This window comes from Pocillopora verrucosa, chromosome 4 (genome assembly GCF_036669915.1).
Source record: "Pocillopora verrucosa isolate sample1 chromosome 4, ASM3666991v2, whole genome shotgun sequence".
Lineage (NCBI taxonomy): Eukaryota > Metazoa > Cnidaria > Anthozoa > Scleractinia > Pocilloporidae > Pocillopora > Pocillopora verrucosa.
In genome coordinates this window covers 10,476,899-10,492,932 of record NC_089315.1, presented here as the reverse complement: position 1 = coordinate 10,492,932, position 16,034 = coordinate 10,476,899, and the positions used below count along the sequence as shown (strand labels likewise).

At 38.9% G+C, this 16,034-nt stretch overlaps 1 protein-coding gene and 1 long non-coding RNA gene across 2 annotated transcripts in view; one reads left to right on the top strand and one right to left on the bottom strand.

Moving 5' to 3' along the window:
• LOC136280503 (E3 ubiquitin-protein ligase rnf213-alpha-like) overlaps positions 1-13,888 on the top strand; it is a 48,172-nt gene extending 34,284 nt beyond the window's left edge. The window contains exons 54-73 of the mRNA XM_066165807.1: positions 462-631; positions 835-1,044; positions 1,307-1,509; positions 2,686-2,794; positions 3,520-3,620; positions 3,828-4,076; positions 4,672-4,783; positions 5,010-5,435; positions 5,803-5,922; positions 6,384-6,503; positions 6,656-6,715; positions 7,245-7,448; positions 7,803-7,884; positions 8,200-8,234; positions 8,642-8,745; positions 10,570-10,714; positions 11,187-11,364; positions 11,884-11,979; positions 13,065-13,122; positions 13,760-13,888. Of these exons, the coding sequence (XP_066021904.1) occupies positions 462-631; positions 835-1,044; positions 1,307-1,509; positions 2,686-2,794; positions 3,520-3,620; positions 3,828-4,076; positions 4,672-4,783; positions 5,010-5,435; positions 5,803-5,922; positions 6,384-6,503; positions 6,656-6,715; positions 7,245-7,448; positions 7,803-7,884; positions 8,200-8,234; positions 8,642-8,745; positions 10,570-10,714; positions 11,187-11,364; positions 11,884-11,979; positions 13,065-13,114 (2,774 nt within the window). The 3' untranslated portion in view covers positions 13,115-13,122; positions 13,760-13,888. The remainder of the gene's footprint in view (positions 1-461; positions 632-834; positions 1,045-1,306; positions 1,510-2,685; positions 2,795-3,519; positions 3,621-3,827; positions 4,077-4,671; positions 4,784-5,009; positions 5,436-5,802; positions 5,923-6,383; positions 6,504-6,655; positions 6,716-7,244; positions 7,449-7,802; positions 7,885-8,199; positions 8,235-8,641; positions 8,746-10,569; positions 10,715-11,186; positions 11,365-11,883; positions 11,980-13,064; positions 13,123-13,759) is intronic.
• On the bottom strand, positions 11,162-16,032 carry LOC136280512 (uncharacterized). The gene is made up of 4 exons (XR_010717269.1): positions 15,841-16,032; positions 15,019-15,225; positions 11,540-11,728; positions 11,162-11,288 (listed from the first exon to the last, which is right to left on the bottom strand). It is a non-coding gene; the product is annotated as an uncharacterized lncRNA (long non-coding RNA).
• Between the last annotated feature and the right edge of the window lie 2 nt (positions 16,033-16,034).

The following is a 16,034-nucleotide window of genomic DNA, read 5'->3' as shown; positions in this document are numbered from 1 at the left end:
CAGTTATTGGCATGGATGAGGCAGGGATTATCAGCTTAAGCCTTCGGCTTTGGCTGATAACCGCTCCCTCGACCTTGATAATTCTGGATATCGCAAAAACCGAATTTAATAATTGTTTTACTATACACTGAACGAAAAAAAATGGTCACGGCAGTAAGGGGAACTGATGGTTTATTTCTAGACGTGTAAGAATATACAAATCAGCAAGCAACACAAAGCGCGCGAACTTGACATGATTACCCTTACAAATTATGCTCCGCGGTCATACATGACTTGATGAATATATAATCTGTGGCAAGATGACGTCCCAGGCGCTGATTTCGAAAAATCACTATACGCTTTCGACCAATCAGAAAAGAGATTGTGAGTTGAATGTATAACAATAGCAGAAATTAGTTCCTTGTAGAAACCCATACCTTGGAGTATTATAAAAATTACCAAATCCTTTTTTCATTTCGAAGCAAATTCCTATGAGACCGATACCGAATGCTTACGAAGGTTGTTGGACTCTTCAAACGTGAGGCGGATTGTTTCTGAGGCCACCTCAGAAGGCAGCGAAGATTCAGTGGCTCGTTATTTGCATGACTTTACACAGATGGTGTACAAACCTAAAGATGACGCGGAGACTGAGGTAATCGATGGTGCTACTTTTAAATCACAGCACAAAATAGTTTGTCCTTCACTTAAACTCTATCGACAGGTTAGGTTGAGGGTATTCCCAAATTTATTTGGACATGGCTACGTCACCGTTTTTATGTTGTTTGTTTTTTTTTTGCGTTCGTTTAACATATCGCTTCAATCAGGAATTTAGGACCTATCCTCATCCACCAACAGATTGTTGAAAGAGCGATCAGAGCTGCTGCAAAAGAGATTCGTGCCCCACGACAGTCGACAGATGGGAAGTTTATCATGGATTTTGCGCTGGTTCATGTGGGACATTCTCGTATTCAGCAGCGAATTCACTGCCTATCGCTCTTACTTCGAGCCAAATCTGAAATTTTAAACGACCTTCAAAACAGGTTTTCGTGGGATGAAGACGAAATGGTGAGTAAAAATCTTGAATGAACATTAGTGAGAGGTCATTTAAGCATTTCAGCTTACGTATTTCTTAAAATTATGCAGGTGGTCTGCTGCTGTTTCAGGCAATTCGAAATTCATTTGAGGCAGCGCAAGCCCCGTAAACAAGGCACAAATAGCTGTACAGGCTCCCAAGCCTGTAGACTTAGCTTCTACTGCAAAGAAAAATTCTCGAAAGTTGAAGTGTTTACTTAACATTCTACTCATAAATACTGGTTTCTTTTCAAAGACCGTTGATGCTATTGCTCTACAAATTTGCTTGGAGCGCATGGAACCTTGTGGAGAGGATCTTAAGACCTCCTTGGAGAGAAAAATTTGGTGTGACTTAGTTATGTCAGTGAAAACACCAGTGGACGAAATGATCGGTGAAAGTGGAACCGAAGGCAAGGCACATGTTGGAGAAAGGACTCGGTCAATGCTGATGCAGTGCAGGTACCGTTTCGATGTCATTGTTAATTTTTCTCGCGACAAAGTAATTACTGCTAACGCCGGTTCCTTAAAAATAACATGTAAACCATAATTTTCAAGGGGTAAACGTACCTCTTTTGAAATTCAAAAAAAATTATCAAACAAATACTTTCTCCATGAGTGGTCGCTCCGAACTTGTGCTTGAGTAAAGGGAAGACAGTGCTGTTTTTTTTCAAATTTCTAGACTTTCAATGAGAAATACCTGTGTGAAAGCTTTTCTTAAGTCGGGCTCGATGATTCGTAGATGACCATTAAAATCAAGTGATCACATGCCGTTTTAAATTTCTGAGGACAAATTGTGGTTGCAGTAAAATTTTCATGTTCTCTCGATATGACTGAGGAAATTAAAAGAGATTTTTAGCTTGATTAGTCAGTATGTCAAGCCAAGTGCCCACAGTCCACTACCACATCTAAAGCTTGTAACTCACAAAGTTAGCTGTTACTGGGAATACGCTATTAGTATAGGTAATCACATGATTTTTAGTGCAATTTGGGATAAATCAGCACAAGTAGATTTTTCGAGGGCTAACCAAATTTGTCTTTTTTTTTTAAATTAAAGAAAAAAAACATGCAAACATTTGACTATGTTCTCCCCTTAGCTGTGTTTATGGTTCACTAGTGTGGCCTGTTGCCTTTATGTTATTGCTGGAGTCTTCCCGCAAAAATTTGCTTTGACCTTTTGAATTTTCTGTCAGGAATAATTGAATGTTTGCACTCTTTCTCAGTCTGAACTCGCTTTATAGCATGCACGAAGTCTATCACGCTCGTAATTTAATCCCCGTCTTTCGTATGAACTGTTCCGTAAACTCCAAAGGAATTTTGTTAAGACTTTCGGTTCCTACGTCGCAGTCATTTTTGGAAGCCTAAGTCTTCCCGACTTGTAGCCAGTTGTTTGTGTTTTGTTAGGTGTTTGCTCTGAATTGAAACGTTGTTACTTTCTCGAAACCTGTCGGCTATTTTGTTTCGTTGTGTTTTCGCGACTCTCCTGTCAATCAATTTGATTTCAACTTTATGCACCCAATTTCAACCTTCTGCACCGTATGGAATAAAATTGACGTCCTCTCAAGCAATGAGCAAGCTGAAATTTTTGCTCACCTATTATTAATGATATTATGAGATTAATTTACGCTTCGATTTTAGATCCATGTGGCAACGTTTGAGTGCGGTGAGAATGTTTATCGAACACGTGTATCCATCCCAAGGTGGAATAGATTTACCGGATGTGCAGCATATTTTGAAACTTTGGAAGGTAACAGTCGCATATTCAGCTGATAACCGTCCCGTATTTACTGTATTTTCAGTCATTTAGGGGAAATCTCATAGTAATAAGCCCATTGGTTTCCACGTGAGCTTCCTTACGAGGATTAAAAAAATTTAGTATGTATATCTGACATCTGAAATCTTATTTAACTTGAAACTTACGCAAGCCTTTGGAAGCAAGTTATAACCGCATAGGAGGTGTCGTTCAGTCAGGCATAAGAAAGTATTTGGTATAATTTCATACCTGAACAAAAAGATACCTTCAATCTTATTTGTTGCGCGATCTTTTGTACGATCTTTTATATTTACCGCGCTAGCTAGTGAATAGGAGGCAAAAAACTAGCTGCCAGCTACCGGTTTGCAAATGTTGCTGGGGAGGAAATTAAAATTTGTGTTGTACCTGAAAGAAATGAGTTCGTTTTCAAACGTTATTGACTGAAGTACGTCTAGCTTACAATCGTAACTTTTATTTAACCTTTCACAAAACGGTTCGTACAAAAAAAGAGAATATAAAGAAAGATTTTTCGTCGATCATGGCGGCGCTAGATAGTTATTTGCGCTCACCTCCAGGTGCTAAACAATAAATTCTCAATTTTGTTTCTTGATTATCAGCACTAGAAATTTGCTAAAACACTTCACTTTACCTTTCTGAATATTTCATTTTAATTGTTATGAAGATGTTTAGTATGACCTAAAGCCTGGATGGTTTTATAGGCTCTAGGTGAAGGAACAGATTTCACAAAGGCCGATTCCCTCACTAACGTGGAACGAGTTTTGATAAGCTGTAAAGAGGATTTAAAAGCACGACTGCAAGAGTAAGTTGCTATATCTCCTTTTGATGGCAGTTAATTATATTTGCTTATAATCTCAAATTCTCGTCGCTTCTAAAACAATTGTACTTGGACGTCACACGTTGCTGGAATTAATTTTTGGGGAATGAGTGGACATTCCGTATTGTTTTTCGACCTTTTTTACTGTGTAGCCTACTAATGGAGGTTTTATGCTATTACTTTTATTCGAAGTGATGAGCCTGAAGTGTATGCAAAGTTCCTTAGATGTTGCAACGCATTCTTGATGGAGATTATTACCGTGTTTTGCTTTGGAGACGACGTGCGTAATTTGGATCCAGAAGTATTTGAAATACTCATGAGATATGTTACAGCGACACAATCTGCTGCTGAAACTAGAGAATTCTCGCCTTTCCCTGAATTTGGCGCAGACAGTAGTCCTATGGTGAGATCATTCCTTTTGCAGCAACTCATCAATTCCAGGTGTGTTCCTCTCTAATTAACAGTTTCTATTTGAAACCAGCCTTCGATACGGCCCATTCTCGACGTACAAGTATTCACTCAGTTTCAACTTGAGGAAGTTGGTTTGTTTAGGCAACGCAATCCGACACGCTTCAAGACTCTTCAAGTTAACAGTCACCACTTAAGTAAAAGTAGCAATCAAACTTATTAGATCTGTTAATTATGAGTTAGCTGCCATAGACTACATCAGCATGACGAGTTCGTGGTCAAAATAGCTCCTTGTAGCTGGTGAAATTTTAGCGAAGATTTCATTAAGTAGTTCATCATTACTACTATTTTTCAACCTTTTTTGGTTAGGTTGTTGAAACTTAGATGCGCATTCTATCACAGAAAATGGCCTTTTTCGCCAAATGTTTATTTTCTATTTTTCATCGCGGCCACAGTCCATGAGTTTAATCTTCTAAAGGCAACGAGAAAAAAAGAACTATTCATTCGAGTCACATACAAATGTTAATGTTCACTTCGGTTCAAATCGTGTCTTCGCTAATCTTCTTTTGTAGAGAGTTCCTTTCATAACACATTTTAGAAAACAATGTTTTCTGTAATATCCATTTAGTGATAAAATAGCCAAGGCACACCTCCAACGTTTCCTCTTCGAAGCTCAAGGTCTGTCATCAGAAGTGCCTCATCTCCTGAATGTCTGTCTACTTGCCGTGCAGTGTATGGAGGTACATGAAAGCCTATCCTTAAATGAAACGAACACGTTATAATGGATGATGATAATCTTTTTCGGGAACTTGTCTGCACCGTGGTACTGTTAGGTTATAGAGCCTAAGAATTTTTAGAGACAATATTTTTATGGATTCCCTAAAATATTAAAAACATTTATTAAAAATTTTTTTAGTTCTTGTTGTGTACCTCTGATTTTTTTCCAACCACTTTCTTAACCCACAGAACTCCTGTGACAGTAAGTTAGCCATGAGTGCCAGCTTCGATCCCCATGTGCACATTAATACCGTTGATATGTTTTGTCAACGTGCATTAGAAATCTTACAGAAAGACCATACAAGTGATAATGAGATCCAGGTTAAATCACTAGAGGCGATAGCTGAAGCACGGTCCACTCTAGGTATGGCTGCGCGGTTCATGTATATGAGTTGCGGTAGCGATTACGAAAAGTGGCGCCGAGGTGACACGCGTGGAGCAATGGAAAACCTTTTCAAGACTGTTCAGGAATTGTGCGCTTCGGTTCGTTTTAGGTCCCCTGGTCTCTTTCTGCTCAAGCAGCTGGTCAAACTGTACGGGGGACGTGCCATTTCAAAAGTGTCTCAAAACCCAGAACTCGCGTGGATCGTACCCGTAGAACTTCAACGGAGAGAGGTAAGGTGCAATATTCATGCAGTAGTGTCTTATGTGTCAGATACATGAATATCGTAGAATCTCCATCATTTATTTATAAAGGAATAAAATGCAGACCAGTTATATCGTTTGCTTTCCTACAAGATACCAATGATTCGTTCATGACCACGCCCTACTGAGGCCTGCAGTGTTGCTGTGGAAGCCTACTTATCCATATTTTAACCGGAAATGCTCTTGGCCTATGCTCTTCGCAACCTTCCCTATTCTTTCATTTTCCCTGCATTGACCTGCCGCAATCTACTTCCTCTTTCATTACAATTCTGTCGTTTTAAACGCGAAACACATTAAAGGAAGCATTCTTGGATTTACTTATAACCTATCAAAACAGGACACTGAGATAAATCTGGATAGGTTCTTGGTGTATGGAGAGTTGTACCGGGAAGTAAGAGATGCAATAGCAAGAGCAATATTGAGCAATGACACAGATGAGCTTGTCGTGTCACTAAAGGTATAATAGTATATGGAACATGTTAGAATTCCTTTGAGTTTGCCTGTATTTATGAACCTATGCTTTGGTTTTGCATGTATTTTTACTTCTTATTGAATACCCTCTGAATAAAACTCTGAGAACTTAATTAAAGTAGATCGCCCTTTGAGATTGAGGCCAAGGAGGTTAGGCTAGAACAATCAAAGAAAAGGTTCAGATGCTAAGGATAGAATGGGATAGCAATGGAATGTCACCTGAAAGAGAAAAAAAAAAGGAATGCAGTTCACTTCGTTTTATTTTCGCTTATTTTGTATTTTTGTGTGTGTGTGTGTGTGTGTGTGTGTGTGTGTGTGTGTGTGTGTGTGTGTGCGTGCGTGTGTGCGTGCGTGTGTGTGTGTGTGTGTGTGGTTTTTTTTTTTTTCATAATTTATTTTTTTTTAACTATAAACAGTTAACTCTCTCACCATCCTGTGTATTGTTAGGCATTACATGAGGTGCCAGGGCAACCTGCGAGCAAGGACGTCGTACTTCTTCTGGCTTTGTATCGGGAGATAACCTTAACGCAAAGAGCGTCGGCTGAAGACCAGCATTTTCACCAAGAAGTAAGAAATAATCTTGATTGTTATTCTGCGAGTATGAAAAGCACCATATAAAAAAGCAGAATTTAGTTTTTTAATATAATTTAATAAACGTGTGTCCTTGAAGTTTATTTCATGCATACGTTGTTTACGACAATTATTTTCATTTTCATCAGAAATGTACTACTGTGTTAAGAGACGTACTTCTGAGTAGATGCAGCGTGATATCCCCGAATGTAAGTTGACCTATGGATCATGTTCTGATGGGCTGATTAAGACATATCACGTAGTTTTGAAACTATTTTGGGTGGTATTCATAGGATGGTATTCGGTTTAAGGCTTGACATTACCGGCTTGACAGTACCGGCAGAGCAACTACAGTTAATCGCCCTGAAGAAGGGTTAACGCTCGAAATGTCAGCCTTTAAACACTATACAGTGGCCAATTTACGCTTTCAACTTAGTTGTTAACACTAAATCACTACAGTTAAACGCTTTCAATCAGAACAACAAATTGAAGTTAGCCTTAGTCTGCGATAGACATACCTTTGTTCGGAGGAGTCTAGGTAAACATCCTTTGTGGAATAAATATATCCAAGGGCCTGGAACATTCCAGACCAGCCTCTAACCTCTCCTGCTATATTTTCTAGATAACCTTTAATGTAATAGTGAACGAAGTTGTACTGTTCGTGATGTTCACGATACTTTGGTTCCGCATAAATGATGTCCCACTAATTCTGAAACATTCGTCATGTTAAACGTGTAGGCGCAATGTTTGGTCAGGAATCTCTTGAGGAATCCTCCGCAGAACTTGGAGTTCCCATTCCTTGCTGACCGAGAGACTCAGAGCGAGACAGAAAAGGCTCTACCCGAAATCCTGTTGCACCTGACCACCGTATTTCGGTGCATTGGTTTTGATGAGTTGCTGAACCCTTTAAGGGAGATTATTCTTGCGCCGAGTGAAATGATAGTAAGTTGAAAGTCTTCCTTCATCCATCATACAAACCCAAACGGCAATTTTTTGACGAGAGACTCAGGGAGAGACAGAAAAGGCTCTACCCGAAATCCTGTTGCACCTGACCACCGTATTTCGGTGCATTGGTTTTGATGAGTTGCTGAACCCTTTAAGGGAGATTGTTCTTGCTCCGAGTGAAATGATCGTAAGTTAAAAGTCTTCCCTCATCCATCATACAAACCCAAACGTCAATTTTTTGTGTTCCAAACAAAAAACAAACAAAAAAACATGGAAAGGAGATAATAGAGTTTTCCCCATGCCGAAGCTGTGCTACAGCTGGACAGATTTTTCTCGCCTTTCACTCTGCAGAATTCTTTCCTCCCGACAATGCCAGAAGACAATTTTGAAGAAACTCGATCGGCCATGACAGAGCAGAATGGTCAGTGGTATGGTAAGTATTGTACCCAATACTTAGGCGGTTATTCAGTCACCATAAAGCCGAGTTCCAGAGAGTAGGCAGGTGATGCGGAGTTATTTTGGTATTCATGCGGGTAAAATAATGTGTCCTAAATGTACATGATAGTCATCTATCAGATAGGATTTTTACTCCCAGTCTACCAGTGTGATTATGAATGCCCCCACTGTCAATCTACTTGTTTACTTTCGGTCATTTTTATCGTTCTGTGGCTAATTAATATTTTCACAGATATAGGTAGACGCTCTCTGACACGAGACTTTGTTCAGAAGTTTCTTTTTTTCTCTTTAGAATGTCCAAAGCGCCATCGATACTTTGTTGGTGATGTAAGTATTGTTATGTACTAATTTATTGACGGAACAACCGACCAACCTGATTAATTGCTTAATTGATTGAATGATTAATTGATTTATTAACTGATAGATTCATAGTTGACCCAATTGATTGAGTGATCGATTGATTGATGATTGGTAGAAAGATTGATCGAAAGATCGACTCATTACATTTCTTGACTTATCTTATAAAACGACTTTACTGAAATAACCTGGCCCCGGCTGTTCGAAGGTCGTACAACACTATCCGCTCGATAAATCTCTATCCGGTGGATAACGCTAAACGTTTTGCTATCACTTATCCGCTGGGTGGTGATTTATCCATTGAATAGTGTTATCAGCCCTGGCGTATTGTTCACTAGTGGTTTGAGCATTATAATCGCATAGTTATCTCTTCATAGTGTGGCAGACCATACCAGCAGCGCGATTGCCCTTACTGTGACTCGTCGGTTCCGATTGGAGGCCTAAAACACCGTTTGGTTTCTAACAACAGGCTGGCACGCCGGTATCTAATAACTTGCATCAATATTTACGCTTACTTACTAAAGGCTATCTAAGCCAGGGTAGTTAAGTATTCTCAACTGAGTTGATAACGTAAATTGGCCACCGTTAAGAGTTTTAATGCTTACATTTCGAGCGTTAGTCCTTTGTTAGCTACTTATCCTACACAGCGTACTTACACGGTATCTACAAAATTACTTCTATGAACTTTTTTGATGTTCTTGTTAGGGTCACGTTGATTTATATTATGTACAGAATTGTAGACATTAGCTTCAAATTTTTTTTTCGCAATCATTTGATTATTTATGGAGACTGTTACATGGTAGCGAGGAGATATGAATTTTATGTTAAAGCGCAGCGAATGAACGTGACATTATCCATGCCATGAGAGCATAAAATTCATATATTTGAGCTAACGTGTAATTTTCTTTTTAAACATAACCATTAAAATTTCCTGAAATGTGATTGGTGCGTCAGCTGCTCTATATTTCACTGATAACTCTGTAAAGTTGTAATCGGACAATGTAATCAGACAGTTGGCTGTAATCGGACACCTGTAATCGGACAGTTGGCTGTGATCAGACACCTGTAAACGGACGGTTGAAGCAGCCAATCTAACTAAGTCCACTCAGCTAAATCCTTCAATCACAGAATTGATCACAATAACCATTGTAACAACCACTTACCCTGCAAAGAAAACTGGGAAATTTCCAATTTTTTTGCTTTAAACATTTTCCCTTGTGGAGATGTTTGTCCTAAATGTTCTTTTTTTCCGGAAATTGTAATGGTTATGATTAATTGGTATCAGGACTTCGTGTCGTCCAATTCTGTCTGTAATCATACTTGTTAATAACTTGTATGATTACAGACTGAATAGGACTCCACTCGGTCCTATTACCATTATTAATTATATGGACAAAAAATAAACAAGGTAGAACGTGAACAACTGGTTTTAATACAAATACCGGGTATAAAAAGAAACAAAATACTCGTCGCCCAAATTAAAAAAAGGTTTACAGTTAGGCCAAAATACATGTGAACTGTTTTTATACGCTTAATGAAAATTCGATTACTGACTCTAACTTGAAGCATAAGATACTTTTATTTTCAGCCTCACTACGAACATATGAAGGCAATTCAGCACGAACAGAGCAAAAATTTACCTTTGTATCGTCGCAACTTTTGAAAAATTCCTTAAAAATATTTAGATCATACTGTTGTTTCTTCTTGGTGTTCTCGTTCTTTTGTTGTTCGGAAAATGCAGTCACATCCTCTTCACTTGCCACAACAAATATTGCGGCCATTCAATATTCAAGACGACCAACAAACCAAGTTCATTCAGCAAAGTTTTAAAAGGCAAAAATTGTGACGTCGTTGCTCAATATCGCCACTCGTGTTACATACGAAAATACGGCCCGGCCACTCGGTTCCCTGATGAAGAGGTCGTATTGATTGTACAAGCGTTTTATAGTTCTCGGTAAAGCGCTCGCGTCCATATTAAACATCAAGTTATTCACCTATGTCGTAATAAGATGAAACACTTTTTACGTAATTTTTGATTATGCAAGAGGAAAACAGATGGCAAATATAAAGCTAACGTCAGTATGTAATACTGCAGTAATATATATTTATTTGTCGTGGGATGTAAGTCACGAAAAATTTTTCAGAAATCTAGGTCGAATTAGCGATGGGAATCTTGTCGAGGGAAGAGAAGCACATAGAATAAATAGCAAATTCAACTCAATTCGAAAACGAGTAAAGAATTCTACACAGGAGAGACTGTCACTGCAGAGTAACTCAACAGCTGCATGATACTTTGCATTTTTAGGGAAGACCGATCTAACAAAGGTCACATCTTGGGAACCCCCAAACGTATCGTAGGTCCTGAAAGAGATCTGTCTCCTACTATGGTGAGCCTCTTGAGGTTTATTCTCCATTCAGCGATGCTGTCCGCAGCCCAAGACCAACCTGAGGTAGACAAAAGAATAGTGTTAAACTTTGATGGTTCCAAAACAATCTATTTCCCTCGTCAGAGGCCATTTCATTCATTAATAATTGATATAGTGCGGCGTTAAATATCTCGTGCTAACCAAGGAAAACAAGAAACTTTAGAACATAAAATGTACGACATGTTGCACCTAATCCAAGACGCAATCTGTTCTCATTAGTTCTGTTTATTTCCTATGAGTCATAAATAGGCAAATCGAAATCATCTCAAGAAATTAACCACATCGGTCTTATCACGATCCCTAACACTCCTCAGAAGACAACGGATCCATTTTCTATTGTCAAGAGCTTTCAGCAATGAAAGATTCAGCAGTTTACAGACAATATCTTTTTGCAGGGACTGATTCGGACTTGACGAGTTATTTCCAGTGTAACTTTAATGAAAACGTTTCTTTATCAGTCAATATTCACACACAGTTGATCTACTCTTAATTCAAGGTCGTTAGTCAGCTAATAAAGGAGTTAGAAGTTCAACCACGGAATGTTGGAGGTTACCTCTGTGCACATCTCGTCAATGATGTGGAAAATATATCAGCCAACCTGGAAAGGAGCGTGGATGAAGTGGTACTGATGATTCATAGCGTGTTAGCTGAGATTGTGTATCGTGCAGCAGCTAGTAAGTTACATTCTTTCAAGTCATATAGATTAAGTTACCCATGTGGAAGCCATGTTCAAAAGGAATGTTATTTTGCTACTAAAGCACTCAGTGACAGTTGCGTGGGTGCTGCGTCAACGTTTGTGTCTCCTGAGAGTGTCAGCTTTACAATCCGTGTTAATCTTTTCCAACTTACCCTGAAACACTTTCGTTCCTTTTCGGTTTACTTCCTTCCTTATTGTGAGTTTATCACCTTGGTAAAGTTGTATTTTGCGTATTTTTCCTCGTTTTGACGCTAACGTGGCATGCACATCGATGAGGGTTATTACTTTGGATCGGTGTTTTGAAATATTGATGTAGAGGTCTTCTACAATATTGTTGTACACTAATACACAGGAAAAAAATGCATTTTATCCAGATTAGCGGTCTTACGGGTTTAAAAAAATCACTGATTTGTCACAGTTTCCATATTTTGTAGACAGCTTAGTTACGAGAGACACCTTTTAATCTAAGTTATATCGTTTTTAATTTACTTTTAAGGAGGAACAGATGGTATTGCAAATTGGTTGACTAAGGCTGAACGGAGAGAATGGGAAAATCGTTTTTTTTTCCGTGTTTTTGAGACCTGTTTGCATGGTAAGAGGCATGTGATTCTGCTGCGCTGTTAATCGCACGTATTTGTGGATTCTTGCTTCTTTGCTTTTCTCCTTTACATGTTTTTTCTTCGATACATATTTGTGTTTTTAGATACAAATTATGTTTGCTACATATAGTTAAAATGTATTTTAGGTCTGCCGGTCGCTTGTGTCGTTTCGTATCCAGTCGTTTCGAATCCAGCTCGGTGGTTTCGTACCCAAACTAATACAAGATATTGTACATGTTAACAATTGAGTCGTGTGTGAGGTATTTTGAATAAATGTATAAATCGACCAGCGGTTTGGGTACGAGCCGACTCAAACTTGGGTACGAATCGACTGCTTTTGGGCACGAAACGACTGGGTACGAAACAACCATGAGTAAGAAGCGACCGGGTACCGACCATTTTTATTAGCTTAGGTTGGCATTTTCTAGGAACTTAGTTATATATATTTTGACCAAAGTTCGAACTTTGCTCAGAAGTGATGTACAGTATGCATAAGTTTGACACTTCCGTCAATCAATAATGCGAGATAACATATGAATGCAAAGGAGGCTGAAAGCGGAGCTCATGTTGTGTTTTCTTTCCGTGTGTCCGATCAGTGAAGTTAAGCGTTAAATGGACGGACGAAATCGACTGTGTCCAGTCTGTTGAAAGCAATTCTAACTGGTTTTGTCCGTCAATCAATAATGGGATATAAAATATGAATTCAAATGAGGCTGAAAGCGATGCTCATGTTGCATTTTCTTTTCCGCGTGTCCGATCCGTGAAGTTAAGCGTTAAGCGTACACGGACGGACGGACGAAATCAATTGTGTCCAGATTATTGAAAGTAATTCGAATTGGCTTTGTTATACTTACAAATAATGCCTGCCAGTCCTTACGATTGTCTAAATTAGTTCGGGAAGCTTCATTTGAAGCCAAAAAAATTGGCTTTTACTCGCCTTCGCTTCACCAAGTCGTAGACATGTAACGGTAAGTGTAATGAAACCCACCATACTGTGGCATTCTGTGTTATTCCTTATCATTAGATTACTTCTTGAATAATTAACTATTTTAATTCAAGTTTTGTTCTCAATGTGCAGATTTTGGAGGAACGGCTGCAGAATTTCTATACTCTGTCTGTCAACGATAAGAGATTAGGTAATTAAGGCTTTTTGCTCGGAAATTAGGCGATGCAAACTGCCCAACTTTGTTTCAATCGCAGTTTTTTGTAATGTAACTTTGTAATCCAAATATTTCAGTACCTCTATATTCTGTTGTGGATGGAGTGAAAATGATGAGGAAAGAAGTATATTCTATGGTCGACATAATTTCATCGTGGTTGTTGGATACTGCTTCGCTTATGACAAGATAGAAATAATTATTTGAGTTGAAGGTGCCATCTCTTTTGGCCCTGGTTATCAGAACAGATCGAAACGGGATGAGTGAAAAAGAATTTAGGCTTTATTAAGTCACCGGTACGAGATTTGCTGAGCAAGATTAAAATAGTGGAGTCCTCAGTAGGATTTAAAGCTCATTTGCAGAAGATTTTTGGGTGGTTATGTAACTACTTGTAAAATCAAAGCGCAGCTAGTGTCATAATATCACACATAGTTTTTTACTGCGATGGTAAAAGCTGTAACGCTGTTTTTTTTCTTTTTAATAGAGCACAGTTCTCCTTTTGCAAACGATCAGATTGACAAATCTAGGCTGAACTTCTAAACGTATAAAGCCGTGATTAACTTTCATGTGAAAAAAATATCTGTGATCAAGCGTCAACTTCTTGGCCTTATTGCAGGGAGTGATCCACTCATGCGGGAGATTTACGAGGTGGATGACCCCACTCCTCCTCGCTCAGCAGCAGATATCCATCCTGGACACCCCGCCTTTTGGAAATATAGAATTCGTTTGACTGTTGAGCATATCATTCGTCAGTTTCAAGACGTCAGGTCAAACAAGGATTCTTGCAAGATCCTAGGAAAATTTCTTGAGGAGGTACTGTATAAATGGAACTACAGGAAACTCTTTGGTAAAAGGTGACTCTGATTTTGATCATGAACACAGACTCTTTTCTCTTTTTTTCTTTCGTAGGAGCACATACTCCGCGCAGTACGTTACTTACCGGACATTTTGGCTTTGCTGAGAATACTAACTGATCGCCTTCATCGACGAATCAACCGAGACGAAGCTAATAAGTTCAAGATACGGGATTTTTTGAAAGAATTGTCTAAAGGTATAGTTGGTAATTACGTTGAGGGTGAACGTGACGAGTTATAATTATGGTCAGAAACAGTGACTGATCATTTAAAAGCCTATTCTAGTCTAGGACAGAGATCAACCAAAAACAAGTTGCGGTTTAATTATCTTAAACAACATCGCAGCAACCGAACAATAATTTTCAAAGGTCTATCTTCATGCACTCGACTAACAAACAGCTCTTCTCGTTTTGACTCTGATGATGTCTCTCACCAAGCTGCCGAGGCACTAATCACAATCTCAGTCGCTAACACGGCTTCAGATCAGACTGCCCAGTCTCAGATCACACACTATTGTAAGACCCATTGCTTTTCCCGGATAATACCCTTTGATATAAATAAAATACCCTCCAAAGCTTGGGAGTGACAGTGTACTATAATCTAGTCATAAATCAACAAGAGCAAGAACAAAATAGCTTATTTGCATGACCAATATGGACAACATGGCAGGAATTAAGTGATCCCGCATTTAAGAAAACAAATTAATGGTCATTTTCTCACCATGACGCAAAAATCCAAGCCTACTCTCACCCAAAATACACATTTTAATTCACCTTTCAGACCAGAAGGAAAGCTTCACGAAGTTTTTCAAAAGTTTTTGCACTGCTTGGGATCAACTTCGCCTTCAGCTTTATTCGCAAGGTGAGAAATCGTATGCTAAAAACTATTAGAGAAGAACTTAATGGGAAACAGTGTAGTATTTTCATAACGATCATGGTACAGTTCATTTAAAATCTACTAAAGTAACACAAGGACATCCATAACAGGTTCAGAAGGACAATTGGTTTTTGACATTGCTTACCAATCATAGTGCGTTGTTAATATTTCTTTTCAGCAGGTCGTTTTACTCCTTCTGAAGAACAGTGTACGAAACCAATTGATATGACCTCCACCGTGTCAGTACTGCTACCAGCTGAGGCTGGCCCAGGTGTCTGTTGCAAAGCTTTACTGTTCTTCTTGGTCAATACACATAATGAAATGGTGGAAACATACCACGGTGCCTTTGGATCTGACGAAAGGACACGGTATTTTAAGTTAATTCAGTTACATACGTGACACTAGGTACAGAATCGTAAGAAATTGAATGCCATTGAGGTTATCATCATCGCACGATTTTGTAGGGGTTGGGTAAACATATTCCAATCTCTTAAGCAGGTTACATATTCCTTCATATCTAATCGAGCTAGATCCTAGGTTCATTTTGTTAGTATTGAGTTCTAATATGGAGCTTATTAAGTTAAGACACCAATTGTGAGGTCAGTGCTCTTTTTCCTATTCCGATCTAATTTCTGTTACCTTCAGAATACCTGTAAAGGTTGATATGTACTTCATGGTTACTTGAAACGGTGTCATATCTCAGTCTTTTATTTTTCTTTCCCATAAGGGATGGAGAGTCTAACACACATGGATTGTAGTACAAATTGTAGTGATGGTGATAACGAGATTTTGTCCCCGCCAGGACTCCTCTGTAGAAGGGAGTCCTACACCAGTATAAATTATTACTGGCACTTGAGGGGCATACCACGTTCCTATAGTATTATAAATCGTCATTTTCTTTCGGATCAAAGAGGAAAACCTTGCAGCTTATAACCCTACCCCTCCCCTCAACTGTGTATTTGCCTACCTCTGATCTCCTTTACCTCAGTGAGTATCTAATTGTTCTCGATTCCCTCGAAATATTTTGGGTCCGAATGATAGTGCTATCGCCAAGATTCCTTTTGCGGAGGTTTCGTTGTCGCAGTTGGTAGCGTATGACTCAGAAAAGGACTTACTACCTGTGATACTAGCCAACTGCACCTACACACTAGAGGTGGGAAA